Below are 22,778 nucleotides of genomic sequence, written 5' to 3'. Positions count from 1 at the left end.
GCTTGTCATGATCCACGCAATCGAAAGCCTTTGTGTAGTCGATAATGCATAGGTAAACATCTTTCTGATAGTCTCTGCTTTCAGCCAAGATCCATTGGACATCAGCAATGATATCCCTCATTCCATGGCTTCTTCTGAATCTGGCTTGAACTTCTGGAAGTTCTCTGTCAATGCATGCTTGCAGCCATTTTTGTATTACCTTTAGTAAAACTTTACTTACATGGGATATCAAAGATACTGTCTGGTGATTTCTGCATTCCATTGGGTCACCTCTCTTTGGAATGGACACAGATACGGATTTCTTCCAATTAGTTGGTCAGATAGTTGTCTTCCAAATTTCTTGGCATAGATGAGTGAGTGCCTCCTGTGTCGCCTCACTTTCTTGTAAGATTTTAATTTTTATTCCATCAATTCTTTGTGTCTTGTTCTTTCCCAGTTCCTTCACTGCACCTTAGACTTCTTCCTTCAATATCATTGGCTCTTGATCATATGCTACCTCTTGAAACAATTGAACATCAACTATTTCCTTTTGGTACAGTGACTTTGTGTCTTCCTTCAGTTTTCTTTTGATGCTTCAATGATTTTTTTAAAATGCTTTATTGTGAATTATGTGACAGTTTACATGGGAGAACGTTAGCTTTACATTCATCCTATCGTATATCGTTCCATTGACCTGGTTACAATCCCCTCCATGCATCATCAACCAACCAAAGGGTATACCCTGCAAGCCTGCCCCCTGGTTGTCAGCACACAGCCCCTCTCCCTCTCTGTGTCTATGATGCATCAGTGATTTTTTATTGAAATCATTCAATAATTTGCCCAGAAAATCCTTCATTAATGAAAGTCAAGGCTTGAATATTTTTTTCAGTTCCCCCAGCTTGAGAAATTCTGAGCGTAGTCTTTGCTTTTGGTTTTCTGACTCTAGATCTTTGCACATTTCGTTGTAATATTGTCTTCTCGAGCTGACCTTTGAAATTTTCTGTTCAGCTCTTGGACCGCTTCATTTCTTCCATTTGCTTTAGCATCTTTATGCTGGAGAGCAAGTTTCAGTGTCTCTTCTGACATCCATTTTGATCTTTTCCTTCTTTCTTGTCTTCTTCATGACTTTTTGCTTTTTTCATGTATGATATTCTTCATATCATCCCACAACTCTTCTGGTCTTCTGTTTTTAGTATTTAATGTGTCAAATCTGTTCTTCAGATGATCTCTAAATTCAGGTGGGATATATTCAAGGTCATATTTTGGCTCTCGTGGACTTGTTTGCATTTTCTTCAGCTTCAGTTTGAATTTGCATATGAGCAATTGATGGTCTGTTCCACAGTCTGCTCCTGGCCTTGTTTTGACTGATGATATGGAGCTTTTCCATAGTTTCTTTCCACAGATATTGTCAATTTGATTTCTATGTATTCCATCTGCTGAGGTCCATGTGTATAGTCATCTCTTATACTGTCTAAAGAAGGTATTTGAAATGAACAAATCACTGATTTTGCAGAATTCTATCATGCATTCTCCAGCAACATTTCTATCTCCAAGGCCATATTTTCCAACTACTGGTCCTCCCTCTTTGCTCCCAACCTTTGCATTCCAATCACCAGTAATGATCAATACATCTTGATTGCATGTTTGATCAATTTCAGATTGAAGAAGTTGGTAGAATTCTTCTACTTCATCCTCACTGGCTTTAGTGGTTGGTGCGTAAATTTGAATAATATTGGTATTAACTGGTATTCCCTGTTGTTGTTGTTGTTAAGTGCTGTCAAGTCGATTCTGAACCATAGTGACCCTGTACAGGGTTTCCGAGGTTGTAAATCTTTATGGGAGCAAAAAGCCTCATGCTTCTCCCGCGGAACACCGGGTTGTTTCGAACTGCTGACCTCCTGTAGGTGCATGGATATTATCTTATCACAGGCAGCATTGTACCTCATGACTAATCTGGATACTGATTCTTTTTGACAATGAATGCAACACCATTCCTCTTTAATTTGTCATTCCTGGCATAGTAAACCATGTGGTTGTCAGATTCAGAGTGACCAATACCAGTCCATTTTAGCTCACTAATGCCTAGGATATCAATGTTTATGTGTTCCATTTCATTTTTGACAATTTCCAGTTTTCCTAGGTTCATACTTCGTACATTCCATGTTCTGATTATTAATGGATGTTGACAGCTGTTTCTCCTCATTTTGAGCTGTGCCCCATCAACAGATGATGGTCCCACAGGCTTATCTACCACGGGCTTTACTCCATTCGCGTTATCATGGTCAGCTCTACTTTGAGGAGGCAGCTCTTCCCCGGTCACATTGTGAGTGCCTTCCAACCTGAGGGGCTCATTTTCCAGTACTGTATCTGACAGTGTTTCTCTGCTATTCATAAGGTTTTCCGTGACTAAATATTCAGAAATAGTTCGTCACTCCTTCTTTCCAGGACGCTAGGGCAGCTTAAAGAAGAATGGCCACGTGACTCCAGATTCTTCTTATGTCTTGCTCTGTCTCCGGGCACAGACTTCTGCCTAACTTCAGAAAGGACATGGTGTATCCAGAGTCTATTTCAGGCCTCACATTAGCACATGGGCCTTATCTGAGCTTAGGGGTGTCAGCCTGCCTTGGTAAACAACCCCTCACCCTGAGGATGTGTGTTAGGGAGGACACTCCCTATCTTTCCTCTTGAGTGGAGTGCATAGGTGCAGCCAGATAGCTTGGCTCTTTGGCCCTTCCTTGTGTGCACATCAGTGGGTGAAACAAATTACTGGAAGCGCACAGCTCTTCCCTGTCAGCTGGGAGTAAGTTGGGACACAGGGAGAGAGGCCATGCTTAATCCTGGCGCCTTCTAGGCGGGAAGTCCAGATAACCCTTATAAGTCCTGACCAAGGCAATTCCTTGCTGGAGCCAGCTCACCAACCTGCTTGTATAATATTGAGTAAAGGTCACACAGGAGGAAATGGCAGCCCTGGGATGGAAATGAATTCCTGATCCATATTAGATGAATGGCGTTGTTCGCTGTTGTTGAGTTGGCCTCTGACTCATGGTGACGCCATGAATAATGGAGCCAGACCACTGTGGTCTCTGAGGGTTTCCTCGGATTGATTTTTCAGAAGATCACATGGCCTTTCTTCCTAATCCATCTGAGTCTGGAAACACTGCTGAAACCAGCTCGGGACCATTGTTGTGAGGTGCTCTCAAGTCCATTCTGACTCATAGCAGCCTTGTATAGCACGGCCTGACCCAACGCCATCTTCACCTTTGTTAAGTGTGAGCCCTTTGTTTTTGCCACCATGTCATTCCATCTTGTTGGGGTCTTCCTCTTTTTTACTGACCCTCCACTTTGCCAAGCATGATGTCCTTTTCCAGGGACTGGCCCCTCCTGATAACATGTCCAAAGTATAGAGGCAAAGTCTTGCCATCCTGGCTTCTAAGGAGCATCCTGGCTGTACTTTTCTTCCAAAACAGATTTGTTCATTCTTCTGGCAGTTACAGTATTCTTTCCCACCACTATCATTGAATTGCATCAATATTTTTCTACTGTCATCCTTATTTATTGTCCAGCTTTCACATGCATATGAGGCAATTGAAAATACCATGGCTTGGGTCAGATACACCTTAGTCCTCAAACTGACATCTTTGCTCTTTAATACTTTAAAAAGATCTTTTGCAGTACATTTGTCCAGTGTAATATGCCATTTGATTTCTTGCCTGCTTCTTCCATGAGCAGTGATTGTGCATCCAAGTAAAATGAAACCCTTGACAACTTCAATCTAGCTTTCCCTTTTTTTGTTATTTATTGGTACAGTTGTGAGGATTTTTGTTTCTTTATACTGAGGTACACATACTGAATGAAGGCTGCGGTCTTAGATCTTTATCAGTAAATGCTTTAGATCCTCCTCACTTCCAGCAAGCAAGGCTGTGCCAATTTGAAGATTGCAGATTGTTAGTGAGCTGTCCTTCAATCCTGATGTTATGTTCTTTTTCATATAGTCCAGCTTCTCACATGAGTTGCTCAGCATACAGATTGAATAAGTATGGTGAAAGGATACAACCCTGACACACCTTTCCTGATTTTAAAGCATTCAGAATTCCCTTGTTCAGAAGTGGTCCGCTTCTCCTTCCTCATCTGTCTTAGTCTGGAAGTTCTGCTGAATCCTGTCCACCAGGACTCCGTTACCCCACATTTGTACACATGGAAATACATAGCTTGTCATGGTGTGCTCCACCCAAGTAATGTTGCCACTACGTCATGCTGCCATCCCTGATTTCAAACTTCCTTTGACTTAGAAGAGGAGAAAGCTCTGGAATAAGAGAACTGGGTTCTAGCTACAGCTTCCTGTGTGGCTTTGGGTAAAGCCCCTTCTCTCTGGTCATACATTTTTCATCATGTAAAGAAGTTGATGTTCTTAAAAGGCTTCCACCTTGAAGCCTTCCTTAGATTTCTTTTGAGCTGTGGTGGTCTTCTTTTAACCTGCAGCACTTCATTTGTTTCTCTGAGAAAGAGCACTTTTTCCTTCCATTATGTTTCTATTTGCAAGTGTTATCCTTCCGTGGGCTCAGAAGCTGTGGGCGCTGACAGCTCCTTTAGAGATGGTCATTGGACCACAAATGTCTGCAGATCACAGGTCCTTTATGAGAATGTAATGAAAACTGTAAGCATTTTTCTTTATGTAAGCATTGTCCTTTGTGAGAATGTAATGAAAACTGTAAGCAACATTTTGCTTTCAGTTCTGTGTGTCTGATACACTCCCTGCCTCTCACCTGGAACGCCCGTAAAGCTCTTACACATGGCAGAGAAAGATAGCTGAGACTAGAGCGCTGTAATGGGGCCCATGGTCTCAGTGAGGTGGTGGTAGAGCTGCTGTTAGAATCCAGACCTTGCACTAAACTGAGCCCTCTTCCTTGAAGGCTGGAGCTGTCTGGGCATTATCCTTCTGACCCCAGCTGCCTGGCATTCGACCAGTGGGATCACTGCTGGGTGTGGGGTGAGAGGGAAGTCCGTGGGGTGGGACAGGCAGTACAAGCATCCCGGAGGAACCCCTGCCTCACCCTTGTCTACTCTGCAGGCTGAGAAGGAGAAGCTGACGACAGAGACCAAGGAGCTACGCCAGAAGGTCAAGTACCTACAGGACCAGCTGAGCCCACTCACTCGGCAACGGGAGTACCAGGAAAAGGAGATCCAGCGACTCAACAAGGTGAGCAGCCTGGCACTGGTCCCCTTGGATGGGCAGAGTGTCCCTGAGCCCAGAAGCACCTTTCTCCCTCCATTGCTGGTGCCCCCAAGTCTGCAGCTCAGGAGAATGACTTCTCCAGCAGGGAACTTACTTAGCATGGAGGGTTTCAATGCAAACTCACAGTTCCAGCTCCTGCTGCTGCTGCCCTCTGCCCACACTCAGTATTCCAGCCCCTTGGGTGAGCCTCTACTGACTGGCTCTGACCTCCAGGCCCTTTGCACATGCTGTTGCTTCAAATGATGCCACTCTGTCCCAAATACCACACTTATTGATCTGATCACCTCTGCTTATCGATCAGATTTAGCTATCACATCACGTACTCAGGGAGGCTGCCCCAACTCACATCCAGTCCCTCTTTGTGTGCTCTTAAAACACTACACCCCTCCTCACATGATCTCGTCCTTCTGTGTTTAAACATCTGCTTCCCAGGCCATGTTGGACAGGTGTTCCTCTTCACCAACCTCAGTGCCTGGCACAGTGCTTGCACCAAACTGATGTCAGCAAACACTCTGAAGGGAGTGGCCTAAGAGTTTCTACCCTGTGGGATTTGAGGAGACAGGGCACTCCAGAGTGGAGGCTAGGTAGAACAGAAACCCTGGGCTGGGTTTTGGCTCTGGTCCCAGCTTGGCCACTTCAGCCTCTCTGGGCCTCCGTTTTGCCACGTGAGCCTTGGGTGGAATCACTCCCACATTCTAGCTTCTAGTGCAGGGAACAAGCTACCAGAGGGAGCTGGGAAAGGCAGTCTTCTCTGAAGGCATGGAGGAGTGCTCAGTGTGTGGCTCGGCTTTTCCATTTGTGCCTTCTGGTTTCCCATTCTCTGCCTCCTGGCCCTGGCCACACTGGGCTCTGGAGAGAGTTTGGTGTTTCCTGAGGCTCAAACCTGCTGGGGGTTACCTTCTCTGTTTAGGGTCATTGTTGTAAAACCTTTATGCTGAGTCTAGAATCCTTATGGTCTATTCTCTGAGAGGAAAATATGATTTGTCCTATGTTGGCGGGGAGCCCTAGATCTGGGCAGAATATTGTCCATGGTGTTGACAGTACAGCTCATCAGAGAAGGACCCCACCCTCCAGGCATGGTCAGCATAGCATTGCTACTGGGGACAGAGATACTGTGTCAATAGCTAATACAAGCCAGGTGGGCCCCATCCCTGAACGTCAGTATTCTCATCTCAAAAATGGGCAGAGTAGCTTGGAATGTAGGCATAGCTTCCCCTTTGGAGCATCCTGACTTTACTCTGGGTACAGCAGTTTGATCCTGCTTCTGGCGAAGCCACGGTGGACAAAGGAATCAACTTGGGAAAGGTCTCTTGAGTCTTCCTATGGCTCAGGGTGGCAGACAAGCCGTGAACCTCCATCTGTAGGTCTGTGTACCCAGTGTTGAGACCTAGTAAACCAAGTCCCTGCTGAACAGAGGGCAGAAGTTCAGGTTATTGGTTAAAGTGTGTGGTGCTTTGGGTTAATGAGCCAGACTGCAAAGCTGTTTGAACCGCAAGGTCAACAGTTCAAGCTCACTAGCTGTTCCTCGGAAACACTATACAGGGTTGCTATGGGTCAGAGCCGATTTGATGTCACTTAATAACAACAACAGTAGGCTGTCTCTTGGGGTGAAGGAAATCCTAACCTCTGTGCCCGTGGTTGGAGTCCTGGTATGGCACTGTAGGATAAACACTGACTTAAAAGGTCAGTTTGAACTGCACTGTCGGTGGTTCAAATCTACCAGCCACTCCTTGGAAACCCTGTATGGGTTTGCTGTGAGTTGGAACTGACTCAAAGGCTTTTACCAATATCATGCCTGAGGTTATAATCCCATTTGGGAATGGATTGTCTTTGTTATGTTAATAACTCAGGATCAGTGTAGCTATCAAAGACTTAAAAAGATGAGGAGGAGGATGGTCATCTTCTTTAGAGGATTGTGGAGAGGAGTCAGTGAAGTAATATGTTAATAAACAGTACAGCGTTACTGAATTGTCATTAGTATCAGGGTCCCTGAGGATGACCATCCCAATGGGGTCTGACATCCAGGAGCTCTGCTAATGGCCCCGTATCCTGTCTCCCTCCCCGATTTTAGGCCCTAGAGGAAGCACTAAGCATCCAGACCTCCCCTTCATCTCCACCAGCAGCATTTGGAGGTCCAGAAGGAGTGGGGGGCCTCCTAAGGAAGCAGGAGCTTGTCACCCAGAACGAATTGCTAAAACAGCAGGTGAGTCTGTGGGAGGAGGTCTGGTGAAAGTGCTCAGTGGGAGCTGGAACCTTCCAGGGCCAGGACAGGGCTGGAAGTTACATGGAAGCTGGAATTCATTGACCGTTTCTGGCCATTGACCAGGACCTCTCCTGCTGATAGGTTTCCCCTTCCCAGAAATGTATTCCTGACTGACGTCATTACTCTACCACCTTCATGATGTGGCCATCTGGATTCCCCACCTGTGCTTTTACCTGTTTGCTTTTTAAATCGAGGTGAAATGAACATGATATGAAGGCAGCCATTGAAAAGTGAACTGGCATTTGGCACAGTCTCAATAGAGGTGGTACAACTGCCACCTCTGTCTAGTTCCAAAACATTGTCATCACCCCAGTGGAAACCCTTTTTAATGGCAGACCTGGATTCCAGTCATTCACACTCTGCCCACACTGTGGTTCTGTAACTTCTGTCTCTCTCTGGGTCTTTGCAGAATGAAAGAGTTGGGCTGATGCATGATTTTTCCAGCCTTTTTCTTTTCATCATGAATTCTTTATGTAAATAAAATCCTTCTTCGAAGGCCAGACTATAAAACAGAGGACTGCAGAACTGTCCTTCTTGAAATTGGGGGTAGGGGCTGGAGGTATACCGGTTCCATTCCCTACAGTCACCCCAAGACCTGGTGAAACCAGCAGGAAGCGTGGGTTCTGAGTCTGCGCCTTCTCTCCCACTCCCTGCAGGTGAAGATCTTTGAGGAGGATTTTCAACGGGAGCGAAGCGATCGAGAGCGCATGAATGAGGAGAAGGAAGAGCTGAAGAAGCAGGTGGAGAAACTGCAGGCCCAAGTCACCCTGTCGAACGCCCAGGTGAGAGCCACTGAGCCAAGGAAAGGGTACTTGGCCTGTCCTCCTGAGGATGAGGCCGGGACATGCAACCACTGGTTCTCCATCCGGCTCTGCTGCCAGAGCACTGTGTGATCGGGACAAGCCCTCTCTTCTCTGACCCTACAGTGATGAGCTTTGACACCATTGCTTTAAGATGCCTTCTGACTGGGACAGTCTGTAATCAATGTTGATGTCTTAAAAGAACAATTTAGGAGTTTGCCCACAGCTACTCACAATGTCTCCCACAACTCAAGTATGGTAGCAGTGAGCCCTGCTGACCTGTGGTCAGATCACCCAGGTCTTCCATGGGGCTGAGCACCCTCTCTGGCTAGGCCCTGTGCCAACAGTCTCCTCCTCCTCCCTCCTCTCAGATAAAAGCTTTGAAAGACGAGGAGAAGGTGAAAGAAGCCCTCAAACAGCAGAAGAGAAAAGCGAAGGTGAGGCTTGAGGGACAAAGCAGCACTTACCTCGTCTTACTCTCCTCAGAGAGCTACGGTCTGACAGGAGAAATAGCATTTACTCAGGTGTCCTCCCCTCTGTCCCACCTGACTAATGAGTTCTTAGTACAGGTACGGTACCTAGGACAGGACTTGGTGCAGAGTAAGTGCTCAGGACATGCTGACTGCTGTCCTTGTTGATATTCTTTGCCCGTGGACCAGCCTTCCCTTCCCTTCCCATGTACCAGGCTTCTGTGCCCTCATACCGACCCTGTTCTCTGTACCGATGTACCAACCTTCATAGAACTGAGGTTCTAAATAGAGGGAGTTGGCATGGGTGTCCCCAGAGATGGCCTGTGCGAACTAGAGTTAGACCTTGGCCTTTTTTGCAGTCCTCCGGAGAGCGTTACCATGTGGAGCCCCACCCAGATCACCTCTGTGGAGCCTACGCCTACGCCTACCCACCCATGCCAGCCATGGTGCCTCACCATGGCTTCGAAGACTGGTCCCAGATCCGCTACCCTCCACCCCCCATGGCCATGGAGCACCCACCTCCACACCCCAACTCACGCTTCTTCCGCATGGTGAGTCTCTGTCCCCTTCAGTGCAGCCCACAAAGAGACCATTGCAGGTCCTTTTCCAAGGGATGGGCACATATGTGACAGGTCTGAAACTGCATTCTCAGTGCCTTCCTGCAGAGCACTGGTGTGTGGACAGATGGCCATCCAGGGGCCAGGGTGCTCCAGCCCAGAGCCTGTCAGGATTATTGTCCCTCCTGTGTGAGGGACAGAAAAGACCCAGTACAGAATAGGACAACTTCCTAGGGTTTGACTTTTTCTTAAAACCTTCACATGTAAGAGGTGCCCGTCCTCACCATTCTTTCCCTTTTTTGCCTCCCCCCTCCTACCCTCTTCCATTTTCTTCATTTTCCTTCTCTTTCCCTTTCTTATGACCATCCTCCTGCGAACCTGCCCCCTGCTCTCCAGCCTGTCTGCCACAACCCCACCTCAGTATTCCCCAGCTCTCACCTGGTCTCCTTCCCACGTTCTCCCATGTAACCATCCTTTACACACATCTTCTTTCAACATCAGAGCACAGTGTGGTGCCTAAGAAACTGGCTCTGGGCTTCGGGAGAAAGCCAAATCCACTCCTTGCCACTTTACTAGCTATATGACCATCAGCAAGTCAGTGGAACCACCCCTCACCCCCCACCCTGGTCCTCGTTTACTCACCTGTAAATGAAGATGGTAAGTGGGTTGTTGTAAGAATGACCCTTAAGTACAGCAGAGGGTCCTGCCCCGTTTTCATGATCTGGCCGGCTTGAGTCCAGTGCTGTAGCCACTGTGTGGTTTGAGTACCTTCCAACTTAAGCACCACGTCTTCCAGCACTATATCCGACAATACTCTCTTGTGAGCCAAGGGATGCTCATTGGCTCAGTTTTGGAATAGATCAACAGGCCTTTCTCCTCTAAGTTTTTCTTAGTCTGGAAGCTCTCCTGGGTGGCCTTGCTGGTATTTGAAATACCAGTGGCGCAGAGCTCCCAGCTTCACAACATACTGCCACCACATCATAGCAGATGGGAGTTATACTGGCTAATGTCCACTCAGTACTATCTTTGCACGGTAGCCGCTGCTGTGATTTTCCAGTGCAGGTGTTGATTACTAAACACCAACTGTGTTCCAGCCGGAGTACACCTGGCGTTCACCACATGGAGGGATACGGAATCAGAGCTCCCAGGTGATGGACGTGCCCGCAGCCAGGTCTGCTGAGCCCGGTGAGAGCTTGCGTCCCTGAATTTTGGCTTGTCCTGAACTAACTTATCTTTCAGGTCCCTCTTTGGGAGTGATTTTGCTAATTTCTGATCTTAGTAATGGGGGTAGGCTCAGCTTTCTGAAGTCCTGTTGAAAGGCTAGTGATGGAGACTGGGTGAGGGAGGTGAGGGGATTTGAACCATCCATTCATTTGCTCATCATAGTTTATTGTCTAAATGTCAGACCCTGCATTAGGTACTTCTTGTTGTTAGATGCCGTCAAGTTGGTTCTGACTCTTAGTGACCCAGTGTAGGGTTTCCAGAGAGCCGCTGGTGGGTTTGAACCACCAACCTTGCAGTTAGCAGTCCAGTGCTTATCCTACAGGACACCACATATGAGCAGAAACATTTCTGCTGATATGTGGTAACTTGTAGGCACCCCTATGGCACCTAACAACAACAAGGTACCCCTATGGAGCTGTCTCCTGAGAGGGACAGAGTTGAATACAAAACCACCACACACGTGAGTAAGTGCCCTAAGGGAAGAATAGTGGGTACTTACAGATGAGAAGAGATCACAAAGGGGCTTGACCTAGACTGGGGCTAAGGAAAGCTTCTGAGAGGCAGTGATGCATGAGCCAAGACCCCTAGAACGAGTGGCATTGAACTAGCTGAAGAGATCCTAGTGGAGGGCAGGTTTTTTGGAGGAAATAGCTGACTTGAGGACCTGAGAGTCCAGTGTGGATGGACAGAGAACTAGGTGGGGAAGGAGAGGTTAGAGAGGCCTCAGGTCAGGCTCTCCAGGGCCTTATAGGGCTGGGAATGATGTGGTGTCTTTGAAGGCCTTAAATGACCAGATGTGCATTGTGAAAAGCTTCCACTGACCAAAGAGTAGTCCATAAGAGGTTAAGGGTGTGTTCTTTAGTCAAGAAGAGACCCCAGACTCCGAAAGGCTCTTAGGGACAGAAGGCACTGTCTTGCCTGTGGGGCTTTTGGGAGCAGAATCACAACTAGTGGGTAGGAGCTGCAGACAGACGTAGTGTATCTTAGCAGGAAGAGAGACACCCTGAGAGCCCCAGGAGTACAAAAATGGAGCTAGCTCTGCCAGGAGGTAGCACATATCGGCAAAGGCTGTACAACGACGTGGAAAGAACATACTCTGGAGGATTTCATGAGTCTGGAAGGACAGATCACTGTGATTTGCTATTTTCTAATTCTTCCCCACATATCCCAGAGGTTCTTTGGAACCTCGGGAAAGCTGCTTTGATTAAAGGGGAGAGGATGACTACCTTAGAGTTCTCTAGAGAAACAGAACCAGTGATAGATATATGAGGTGTGTATATAGATATATATGTTGTTTTTGTTATTGTTGAGTGCCATCGAGTCAGTTCTGACTCATAGCCACCCTGTATAGGGTTTCAGAGGAGCAGCTAGTGCATTTGAACCACTGACTTTGCGGTTCTGACTGACCTTGTGATCCAGTGCTTATCCTACAGTGCCACACCAGATACATAGAGAGAGATTGCTCTACTTCAAGGAATTGGCTTATGCAGTTGTAGAGGCCTAGCAAGGCTAAGATTTATAGCTTACTTAGGTAATGCTGAAGGCTCCTGTAGGCTTGTTCTAAGATCCCAAGATCAGGAGACAGGAAAAGTATGAAGAAACGGTCTGCCAAAATATCTATTTATATTCTGGAGGCAAAACATACTCTAGGGAAATATTCCTTTTCACTGATTGATTGATTGATTCTCTGACATTAATTAGTTCATGGAAAGTGCCTGCAGTACATTTACCATTAGATTACATTGTGAAACAGCACTTAGTCCTCGTGTTTGTCAAACAGCTACGAACTAGAGCCTAGGCAAGTTGACACGGAAACTTAACCACCACAGTGGCCAGGGCTCTTTGTCCCCTCCTCCCAGACCTGCTCCACTTCTGGGGTCTTGAGCCAGACTGACCGCCACTTCCTATTTGCGTGACTGAGCCCCAGTTGACTCCTATATAAATGGATAATACTCCCACTTCACAGGGCTGGGCAGGGATTAAAGGATGAATGTATATCAGTGCCTTATGTCCACCTGGCCTTGCCTTGGTGATGCTTACTAAATTCTGGTTCTTTACACCGTTACTGTATTGGTGTCCATATAAGATTTTGAAACTAACGGTACTGTATAACCTTTAAATCCTGCTCAAATATTTTGTTCATCTAGAGTCTACAAAAAATGACCGCGAGGGATCTCAGTGAAGCCAGAGTGTGTCACTTGGCTCCAGCGTCATCTTTCAGAACTGGCTGACTTCAGATCACTGAAAACCTAGAGGCCACACACTCTGTGCAACCAGAGCCTTGGCTCAATGGGCAGCTGGGATGAGGGTCAGCTCGTGCCCAACTCCAATCTGAACAGTTTATAGACATGAAAGGCTCCACTCAGGGGCTCCATTTGGATGGACACTTGGAAGAACTGCCTCCCCTGCCTCTGCGTGGAGAGATGAGGTCTGGTCTGGTGTAGACCTGCCGTCCTTTGTTTACACCTCCAAGGGAATCAATTTCAAGAGTGGGGTACAGCCACCATCCCATCCTTTCAAAACGTTTCCTTTCCTGAGTGCCTCCAGCCCCTCCAGTTCATGTCTGTTTCAGTTTTGCTTCATGTTCTATAGCAGGACACTGTCTTGTGCTCACCCGTTCCCCTCTGTGAGGAGCAGGTTTGCCTCCAGGAGCTGAAGAGAATAACGGGATGTTCCGACGCTGGGATCCATCCCCAGCCACATCTGCCGAGGCTCTAGCCTGAAGTCTCCAGGCCCTGATGTTCAGTCTTAGGTCCTGCAGCTGGAGGCTTATGATGCCTGGGGGCCCCTATTGGGGTGACTGTGTATCCCTGGGCAGCTGTTTGCACAATATTGTTGAACTTAAATACAGTTGAAGATTAACATTCTGTGACTGGTGCTCTTTTATGCCCTAACATCCCAGATAATCCAAGTCCTGTTTTACTGGCCCCTTTCCTCTGTGTCCCACCCCCTTCCCTGGAGAAGGTCACTATTACTCTAAGCTGACATCCCACTTTGGCCCTATTCACAGTCACCTTGAGGGTGGGGCACCTACAGCAGTGGAAAGACCCTTGGACTCTGGGAGTCAGGGGCCTGGGTTTAAGTTCCAGTCCTGACCCTCATTCATTGGGAGACTCTGGGCAAGGCCTAGTCCTTCTATGCATCTAGGTTTCTACATCTCGTTAAATGGAGCTCTGACTTCAGTTCCAGCCACCTTGGAGAATGGTCAGAAAGAATTAAGAGTAGATTTGAACTGGATTTATAAACTCCCAAGAGCTGAGGGGGACTTACGGTGTAGCACTGTAGGATCAGCACTGGACTGCAAACTGCAAGGTCGGCAGTTCAAACCCACCAGCTACTTCTTGGAAACCCTATCTATATAGAGTTGCTTTGAGTCGGACTCAATTCGACGTCACTTTAACAACAAATGCTGAGTGAGAAGCTGAGCAGGCCTAGGTAGAAACCCTTAGCACCCCTTCCTTCTCCCTTCCTCTTGTTCCTTTCCCCATGACTGGGGCAGCCACCATAGATAAAGAACCACAGTAGATTCAGCTGCTGCAGAAAGGCCTTTACTGGGCATGATTCTAGGGCCAATGGACCAGGGTGAGGGATTGGGTACGTGCTCCGAAGGAGCAGGATTGGCATCCCTGTCTGGGGCCTTGCCTGAATGCACTAAAGGCTGGCCCGTGGGACAGGCTCAAGGGAGGTCCGCCACAGGGGCTTCGGACCCCACCCTCATGGAGATGCCACCCCTGACTCGGGGACGTAATCCTTGCTCTCACTTCTGTCTTGGTTGGTGTCAGGGAGTACTACGGGGTAGGAGCAGGAGCTTGGGAAGGCCCTTCAGGAAGGAGAAGGAACTGGGTCAAAACATGCCTGTGTGATGACAGGTGCGGTGGGCAGTGTGGTAGAACCAGAGACTTTTGGAGACCCTAGTAGGGTGGTATTTGGAGGCAGTGGTAGATACTAGCTTCAAAGTTATGGTCTAGGTTAGGGCAGGCCAACCAGACTTCAGAGCTCCTTTGGGCTCAGGTCAAAGTGAATGGTTATGCTTGGAGCAGGGAACTCAAATAAAAAAAAGGAGCATTGTTTCCCAGGACTCTACCAAGCACACAGCTGTGGGCACACACATGGTACACATTCCTGGATACTCATTCAGGTCATGTGCATACCTGTGTGTCAGGTAGGGCCTCATGTACTAGGAGGGGTTGTGGTGGGTGTGTAGTGTGGTTGAGATGGAGTCCTTCCTGAACAGAGCCCCCTCAAGCCCCAGCATGGTGGATATGGTGTGGGTTGGGCAGCAGTTACTTCCTCCTGGCCCCCAGGGCCTCCTGCTGCCTTATGTGGTTCATAATGTGTGTCTTGACGGTGCTAACTGTGGTCCGGTGGTACCAGCGCATGATGGGGAGACCGTCTGGTCCTACCAGGAACTTCTCAAAGTTCCAGCGGATGTCATGGATCTTCAGGGGTTCCCAGAAGAGGCGGCCAGGTGAGCCCATGAGCTCTGAGGTGGGCGGACAGGAGTTCTGGAGCAGGAATGAGAGGGTGGTGTCAACCCTGATTAGGGTGGATGGGGGGGGCCTTCCCACTCTCCTCCCAGGCCACCTCTGGGGGTTGGGACAGAAGAGTCTGGCACTGGGCAAAGAGCACCTGTTAGAAGTCTGCGAGGGTGACGTGGGCCTGGACTTCCCAGGGGCTCCTACACAGCGCTGCTCACTCACCTTCAGGAAAGTGTAGAACTTCTGTTCTTTCTCCCCGTTCACATCCCCTTTCTCAAAGAGCTGGAAATTGGGGACAAAGCCTCCACCTGGGCGGACATGCCTGTGAGGAATATTCTTATGTGGGTCCCAGGGATGAGGATTTAAGGACAAGAGGGTCTTTGGGCTTTATTCCTTAGGAGGAGACATGAGAGCTACTGAACGTTGAGTAGGCATAGGCATACTGTGTGCTCTGTAGTCTTTCTAGCTTGGTCCCTTGTCAGCACCTCCCATCTCTCACCCCATACCCCCTGGGCCCCATCCCACTTTATAACCAGTCACCCCTATTTCTCTGTCTCCCCTGTCTCCTCCTCTTTCCTCACTCCACTGAACTAGGTTCCTAGAAGGGAAGAGTAGCTCTTGGTGGCTGACAAATGTCCATCATACAGAGGGTCAACAGAAGAGCTGCCTGAGGCTGGGGTGGTGGGGGGACAGGGTGGGCTGTCCTGGAGTAGCTTTCCCAGGACTCAGGGTGAACACTCACTTGAGGGTGGCTAGGATCTCTGAGTTCTCTCCTGGTTCCTGTTTTCCAAATTGGTTGCTGGGGAAGCCCAGAACGACCAGACCAAGCGGTTTAAGCTCTTCCTGTAGTGCATTCAGTTCTATGCCAGAGAGAAAGGGCAGAGATGGGGGCAGACTGGCAATGAGCCCGGCCTCATCCACACCACTGCACCCGCTAGCCAGCTGAGAACACTAAGACCCAGTGAGGGGAAGGGACTTGCCCAAGATCTCCCAGTGAGCTCATGAGGGAGCTGGAATTCGCATTCTGTCCTCACTCCAATCTGAATAAACTAGAGATTGAAGAAAAGAGAGGAAGATCCATCCTCAAATAACAGAGCCACCCACCACTGCCAAGGCCCAACACCTGGGCCAGTGGGTTCAGAGGCCCATGCCTGCTATGCCCAGCTTAACCCATACTCTCAGAATTTCGTTTCCTTCAGTGGGAGCTATCACTCCCTGGGCAAAAGGCAGAGGACTTCCTTGGTGTGGAGTGGGATCCTCCCAATATTCCCATGCCCTTTGGGAACTCAGGACCCTAAGGACAACCATGCCCTCTCCCTCCCACTTCCTCAGGACATTCTTGTGCAATGCCAGCTCCCAGCCCATCTCTTGCATAAACACTGCTCTATGCCAAGGGCTGGACAGAAGCATTCTGTCCCAGGACACTTAATGACCTCTCTGCCCTGCAGCCTGGCTGCTAATCCACTTCCAGGAATTGTACCTTCTATTGCCAGCTGATGGTTCAGGGTGAGGTTGCCCCTACCTCTCCTGCCAGCCAACCCACATCAGCCTGTAGACTGTGCTCAGCCCAAAGCCTTGCCTTAGGAATGCTGTCAAATGCCTTCAGCCTGCCTGTTCCCTAATACCTTTAACTCTGTCCTGGCTGTGGTCTACTGACCTGGGTATCCCAGGGTATACCACCAGGACCCCTCACTTAGAATAGCCTTGGAAAACATTACTTACCCTCCCTCCTCTCACTCTTAATCTTCCCCCTTCACACACACACCCTGGGGCCTCCAGCCCATTGTATGCTTCCCAGATAGGGCCAGCAGAAGCCCCATGGCAGGTGGGCAGAAGAAAGATAAATTCTCAGCAAAATGGAGCTTCATTGATCAATTTTTACTCCAGCCAAAGGAAGCTTTAGGCACCAACCCAATTTCCTTACCTTTTGCTTTTAGGGTAGCTGAGCTAACCAGGAAAGAGGATTAATTGAGAATCTTCTTCAGTATATCTTGAATATGTCTCAGGCTTAATCATTTTCATAAAACTATGGAATGCAGGGTTTGGAATTTTATGATCACTCTTACCCCTTCCTTTTTGACAGCAGAAAAACTCATGTGATGGTAATATGCCCAATTGGCACACAAAAAAAGTCTCAAATGAAGCTGGAGACGAAGAGTAGATTCTTACCAACATATTGGCCTGTCAGGCCTCAGTAGCTGGCCACGTTGACAAACAGGATGTATTTGCCAGCATACTGCTTAAAGGGGATATACTCTTCCCCATCGATGGTGAGGGCTCCATAATCATAGATGGTACCGCTCATGCCACCATGACAGTCGGTCTGAAAGAGATCAGAGCCGGTGAATGGTTAGAGCTGGAAGGGAACTTGGACATCTCCATTTCCAACATAAAAGACTCCAACAGAGAAAGCAACTTACTCCTAATTCCTCATACACAGTAATGATTATAAAATTATAATGAAGAATTAATGCAATAATTACTTCCACATCACACTGTCAATTTACAAATCTTTTACTAAGTGACTGGGTTGTTGGGTGAGCTGGGCTCGTAGAGACTGGTTGGGTGGCAATCATCCAGGCAAATGATGAGGAAGGCCTGAACTAGGCCACTATGAAGGGAGAATTGAGCAAAAGGAAGGAGCAGTATGGTAAATGGTGATTCCGAGGTTACAAATCTGGAGGATTGGAAAGATGAGGCTGCTATTATAAACAAGGGAAGTAGGATGGCAGCTAGGTAGCGAAAGGATGCAGTGAGGATTAAATGTGACTATCAGGGTATAGCATCAGTGCCTGGGCAGCTGTTCAAATGACTATTGTATCTGCCCAACTGCTCATCCAGAGTCAACCTCAGATCAAGGGGAACAGTCTGCAGTCAACCATGAGTTGGAAAAGCTAGGTTCCTCTTTCAGCTCTGCCACCAACTCCTTGTGTGGTCTTGGGCAAGTCCTTTCCCTTCTCCAGATCTTGGTTTCCTCATTTATAAAGTGAAAACCATGAACTGGATCAGCTATTCTCAATCACATTGGCTTGACAATGTCATTCTCAAAAGGGCATGGAGGGACTAGGATTGCCGCTGGCAAGTGGGAGACTGCACATGCTCCATTGCATTTCTCATCTCTGCAACAGATGACAACGATCTGGGTCTACTCCAGAAAGGGCCTGAGCACCCCTCAGCAGGTGGCTTGTGGTGGGAAAGGACAATGTTCTATTAGGTGATCTCCACAGTCCTTCCTGGCTCTGATAGCCTATGAGAGATGTACAGACAATGAACAGTCCAAAGTAGTGTTATCAGCCAGGGGAGAACAGTAGCAGGGAGTTTCAGTGAGAGAAGCAGTTTACTCCATCTCTTCCCATCAATCCTCCCCTTACTTCCCGGTATGTTGAGGTACTTGAACCTAACTGGGTGCAGGGAGTGATCTAGGCGTGGCTACGCTGGGCTCCCTCCACCAGTCTTGACACAGAGCTACAAGCCCTCTTGTGGGTTCTGATGCAAATTCTGGTGCTTTACATGAGTCTAGTTTTCCACACCCACTTGACTTTTGGTTTATGCTGGAAGCAGGCCCCAACCAAGCTCAATACTCCTTCTGCTCCCAGGACCTCTTAGGATACAGCTGAGGCCAATTCTGCCTCAAAATGCAAACAAAGCAGCACAAAATAAACACATCTCAGCTGGCTGCAGAGATGTGGCAGCCAGAATGGAGGGCTCCCTACTTGCCTGCCCTCTTCCTTTAATTCCCCTGATCCAAAAATGAACTCCGGGAAATGGAGAGAAAAATAGCCAAGAGGTTGTCTAAATAATCAAAACTTGTAAACACAGGAAGATCAGCTTCTGAGCACAGTGTTAGGGTGGGCCATTCATAGGAGGTTTAAGCTCTTGTCTTTGCTGATTGTGTGGTCCTGGTGAGTCTCTTTCTCTCTGGGGCTCAGTCTACTGACAGATGAAGATGTTTTCACCTGCCTCCCATAGAGTTGTGAGACTCTACTGACAGATGAATAAGGAGCTCTGGTAGCATAGTGGTTATGAATTGGGCTGCGAACCTCAAGGTCAGCAGTTCGAAACTACCAGTGGTTTCATGGGTGAAAGAGGAGGCTTTCTGCTCTCATAAAGATTTACAGCCTTGGAAACCCTATGCAGGGTCACTATGAGTCAGATCCAACTCCATGGCACACAACCATCAACAAATGAAAACAGGCTCGAAAACCTCTTTGAAAGTTCCATGAAGCAAGGAATGATTCTGTCTGTAGCTAGAGTCCAGGGCCCTGATGTTCCTACATCATTGTAAAGAGGCCTGTGATGTCCCCTCAGTATGATGATGAAGACACACTGGGCAAGGGTATTTGGTAAAGCGTTCATGCTTTCTATTGGGGCCAATGAGCCTAACACTGTGGGGGTCAGATGGTGGCTTCCTGTCACTCATGGCCTGGGCACACCACTAAGCATGTAGCTCAGTCCTTAAGTGAGTCCCCTTTTCTACCTCTGAACTACTAGACACAGAGGGGAGAGGAAGCAAGCATGCCTCAATCCCCGACAGTTGGACAAGCGGGAAAAGTTCTGGTGGCTTGAAGGTTGGAGGGTGAGAATCAGGCAGGACCCCGTGGCCTGGGTTGCTGGTCTTGAACCTTTTTCCTCCCTCCTACCACCTCACTGATGAGATGTTTTAAAAGGAGATCTGGTCTAGGAGGTAGGGGCCTGAGTCCTGGGCCTGGCAGTACTAGTGACTCTGTCTAACCACTCCTGTTCCTTCTCTGTGGCTCAGTCTCCTTGATTGTAAGATAAAGTCAGAGTCAATACTATCAGAAGCGTCCTTCAGCACTGTCAGCCGGTGGTCCTGTGATCCTCTCTGCCTGGTTTTATCACCTAGAAACCAGCGGTTACTAGGAGCCCATGCACGTACGTCACCAGCTGTTACTCTCTAGCTTCTGCAATGTTCTTTTGTAGACCAAAGATGGGGGGGGGGGGGTGGGGAGGGGGATAAGCAGGCCTCAGCTGGACTAGGGAGGGAGCAACGGAAGAAAAACGATTCTCTGTGAACCAGAAGGGAGACAGACATCCCTCCATGGCTGCGTCACCTTTTGCCCATGGAGTTCTCTACGTGCTGCCTGCCCCCAAACCCATCCCTTTGCCCTGTGGTTAAGGGCAGGAAAGTGGCTGGGTCCTAGAACCCACGGATAGGCTATCGCAACTTTCTAAGGACTTGGAAAAGAGGCAGGCTTTCCTAGGTTATATTAACCAGCAAATCTCCCCCTTTCACAAAAACTTTTCTAGATCCTGCCTTTTCTAAATTCAGTGATCTCTTCCCAGAGTCCTGCAGGAAACTCATGGCTATGATGAACTATTCATAAGACCAAGGTTCTTACACCTCCAGCCTTCTTGAGGTAAGGCTCAAATCATCCCTCCTCTGGTTCACTCCAAACGGAAGAAACAGAACTGGCTTCAGAGTGCTGGATGCCCAAAGTACCCCCACCCCACCTCTACCCCACATCTTAATCTTAAAACTCAGTCCCATCCCTGCCCTATGGAAAAAGTGACTCAAGTTTCTTCTGAGCTGCAAGTAGGAGCAGGGCTGGATAAGAAAGAGGAAGATTGGAGGAAGTGACTCCTCAATTATCCAGTCTCTAGCTTGACTCCAAGCAGAGGCATACAGAATGGGTCTCAGAATGAGGACAAAATAGGGGGGTAGAAACATGGAAAAAATCATATGCTGGCAATGGGTTTCTTGAGCAGTGAGTCGAATTTTGTGTTGCAGAATCATGAACTCAAAATCTTATAATAAAGACCAAGAACGTTATAGAAACAGAACCTCAAAGCTTGAGGTGCTTACATGTGTGGGCTGTGGAGTATGTGCATGTATGTGTGTGTTAGGAAGTTGGGGACAGAGTCCCTCTCCTGTATATATCCCTCCCCCGGCTGCTGGGAGGGGAATGAGGAAAGGTCTAAACAGACCTACTCCAGTGTATACTGGCTAAAGAGATAAGCATACTGGGGTCATTTTCTTTCCTTACCAGCGTAGCCACTTCAGCTAAGGGTTACACCTTGCCGAAAGGACTGAATGAAGCCTGGGAGTATTCAGTCTCCCGTCCAAGCTAGCAGTCCCCAGGTGTCTCCAATTGCCAGGTCTGCTCGGGCTAATGTGGGCAATGGGTGGGTGGTGGGTAATGAGACTGCTCAGAGAACCCTTCAGAAAACAGGCTGTGAATTTTTCAGCTTCTCCCACCATTTCCTCTAAAGCCTTCCGCTTCCTGTGCACTACCCCACCCCTTCTGCAGAAGGAAAAAACTGAGGTCTGTTAAAGGGTAGAGTCCTGGGGGTTCTACACGGCCAGCGCAGAGGGCTTTTTCTGTTTTACTAGCACCCTGAAATCCAAGTGAACATTTGCACCTGCGTTTATTATTCCTGGACTAGAAGCGCCTCCATCGCAATTCTACCCAACTGCGTTCTCCCTCTCCTTTAGCATAGCAGTGTTCCTAGGTACCTGGGTGGCAACCTAGACGCCACGTCTCCACGCCTTTTTCTGTGCCCCGCCCCACCCTCCCACCCCCCGTGAGGGGAGCACCTAGGGTCCAACCGTGGCATGGATACATCAAGGCGCCCCCAAGTAACCGTGGGCGAGAAAGCACCAATTCTCCCCTATCCATTCCGCCTACCAGAAAGACCCTAGTCTCCAAGAGATGGAACTGCGAAGAGACCCACAGTTAGGGGTTGGGGATCCCGGGGTAGACAAGCAGAACTGAGAGTGCTCTTGTCCTTTTGGAGAGGAGCCCGGGAAGAGAGGGCGCCTCGCCTTGGCGAGATGGACACCTAAGGGCTCTATATTCGTTCTCCCGGTACTCCCTCCGAACACTTACTAACCTTCGACTTCTCCTGTCCCCGGCTCGGCGGGACGAAGCCCGCCAGGAGCAGGGAGAGCAGGCAGGATGCCCGAAGCAGCCGGGCCATGGCGAGCTGGGGGCGCGTCTCCGGTGAGCCTGAGACGCTATCGGATCCCAGGCCACCGTCCGTCTGAGGTCTCCACCGCTCTCAGCCACCTTTCAAGCCCAAAGTGTTGGCCAATCCACGGCCAGGCAGGAGTCCTTGTAACCAATCGCAAGGACGCTGGGATTTCAGGGGCGGGCATAACTCACCCTTCGTTTCTCTCCCTTCCCAGGCCCAGGGCGACAGTGACATAAGCAAGTCTGGGCAGAGAGAGATGGGTGTCAGGCCCTTGAGAATATGTGAGGCTACCCCTTTCTTTCTCTTTTTGAGTTTAAAAGGTGAAGGGAAGCAAGGAGTTGAATTATACCGAAGAACTGATGGAAGGCTTGATTCTGATTGTAGTTGAAGTGCCATCTAGTCATTTCGGACTCATGTCGTTGTCATGTGCCATAGAGTCGGTTCCGACTCATAGCGACCCTGTACAGGGTTTCCGAGGCTGTAAATCTTTATGGGAGCAGAAAGCCTCATCTTTCTCCCACGGAGCAGCTGGTAGTTTCGAACTGCTGATTGTGAGATTAGCAGCCCGAGTCGTAACCACTACGCTACCAGAGTTCCTTAGATTCACTGTATTAGAATCTCTGGGAGCAGAACTTGAAAATCTACTTCAGATAAGTTCCAAAGGTGATTCTGAACAGCCAGCGGGGCTCAATCTTGGTGACAGGAGTCCCAGGATTAGGTATCCTCTTGGAATCTGACACAGAAGTGTCTTGAGATACCATGCTTTTAATAAAATGTTTTAAAATACTACAGAGTATGTACTCAATAAATGCCATCTAGTCCAATTAATCACCTCATGTCA

The 22,778-nt window shown here is 48.5% G+C and overlaps 2 protein-coding genes across 3 annotated transcripts in view; one reads left to right on the top strand and one right to left on the bottom strand.

Moving 5' to 3' along the window:
• Window positions 1-12,786, top strand: part of TNIP1 (TNFAIP3 interacting protein 1) — a 56,553-nt gene extending 43,767 nt beyond the window's left edge. Inside the window, exons 11-16 of one of the 2 annotated variants that reach the window (XM_006863892.1) lie at window positions 5,048-5,176; window positions 7,284-7,415; window positions 8,132-8,257; window positions 8,647-8,712; window positions 9,105-9,296; window positions 10,365-10,454. In XM_006863892.1, coding sequence (XP_006863954.1) covers window positions 5,048-5,176; window positions 7,284-7,415; window positions 8,132-8,257; window positions 8,647-8,712; window positions 9,105-9,296; window positions 10,365-10,454 — 735 coding nt within the window. Of the gene's footprint in view, window positions 1-5,047; window positions 5,177-7,283; window positions 7,416-8,131; window positions 8,258-8,646; window positions 8,713-9,104; window positions 9,297-10,364; window positions 10,455-12,673 lie in introns of those variants that run through there. The other variant, XM_006863893.1, reaches the window with a different exon arrangement.
• Window positions 12,787-14,809: 2,023 nt separating this feature from the next.
• Window positions 14,810-21,943, bottom strand: GPX3 (glutathione peroxidase 3 (plasma)). Its single transcript, XM_006863891.1, is given in 5 exon segments — window positions 14,810-15,031; window positions 15,227-15,326; window positions 15,747-15,864; window positions 17,174-17,327; window positions 21,857-21,943. Coding segments are annotated over 5 exon segments (681 nt in total).
• Between the last annotated feature and the right edge of the window lie 835 nt (window positions 21,944-22,778).

Source organism: Chrysochloris asiatica, unplaced genomic scaffold (assembly GCF_000296735.1).
Source record: "Chrysochloris asiatica unplaced genomic scaffold, ChrAsi1.0 scaffold00057, whole genome shotgun sequence".
In the NCBI taxonomy this organism is placed as follows: domain Eukaryota; kingdom Metazoa; phylum Chordata; class Mammalia; order Afrosoricida; family Chrysochloridae; genus Chrysochloris; species Chrysochloris asiatica.
This window is presented reverse-complemented; position numbering and strand designations above follow the sequence as displayed.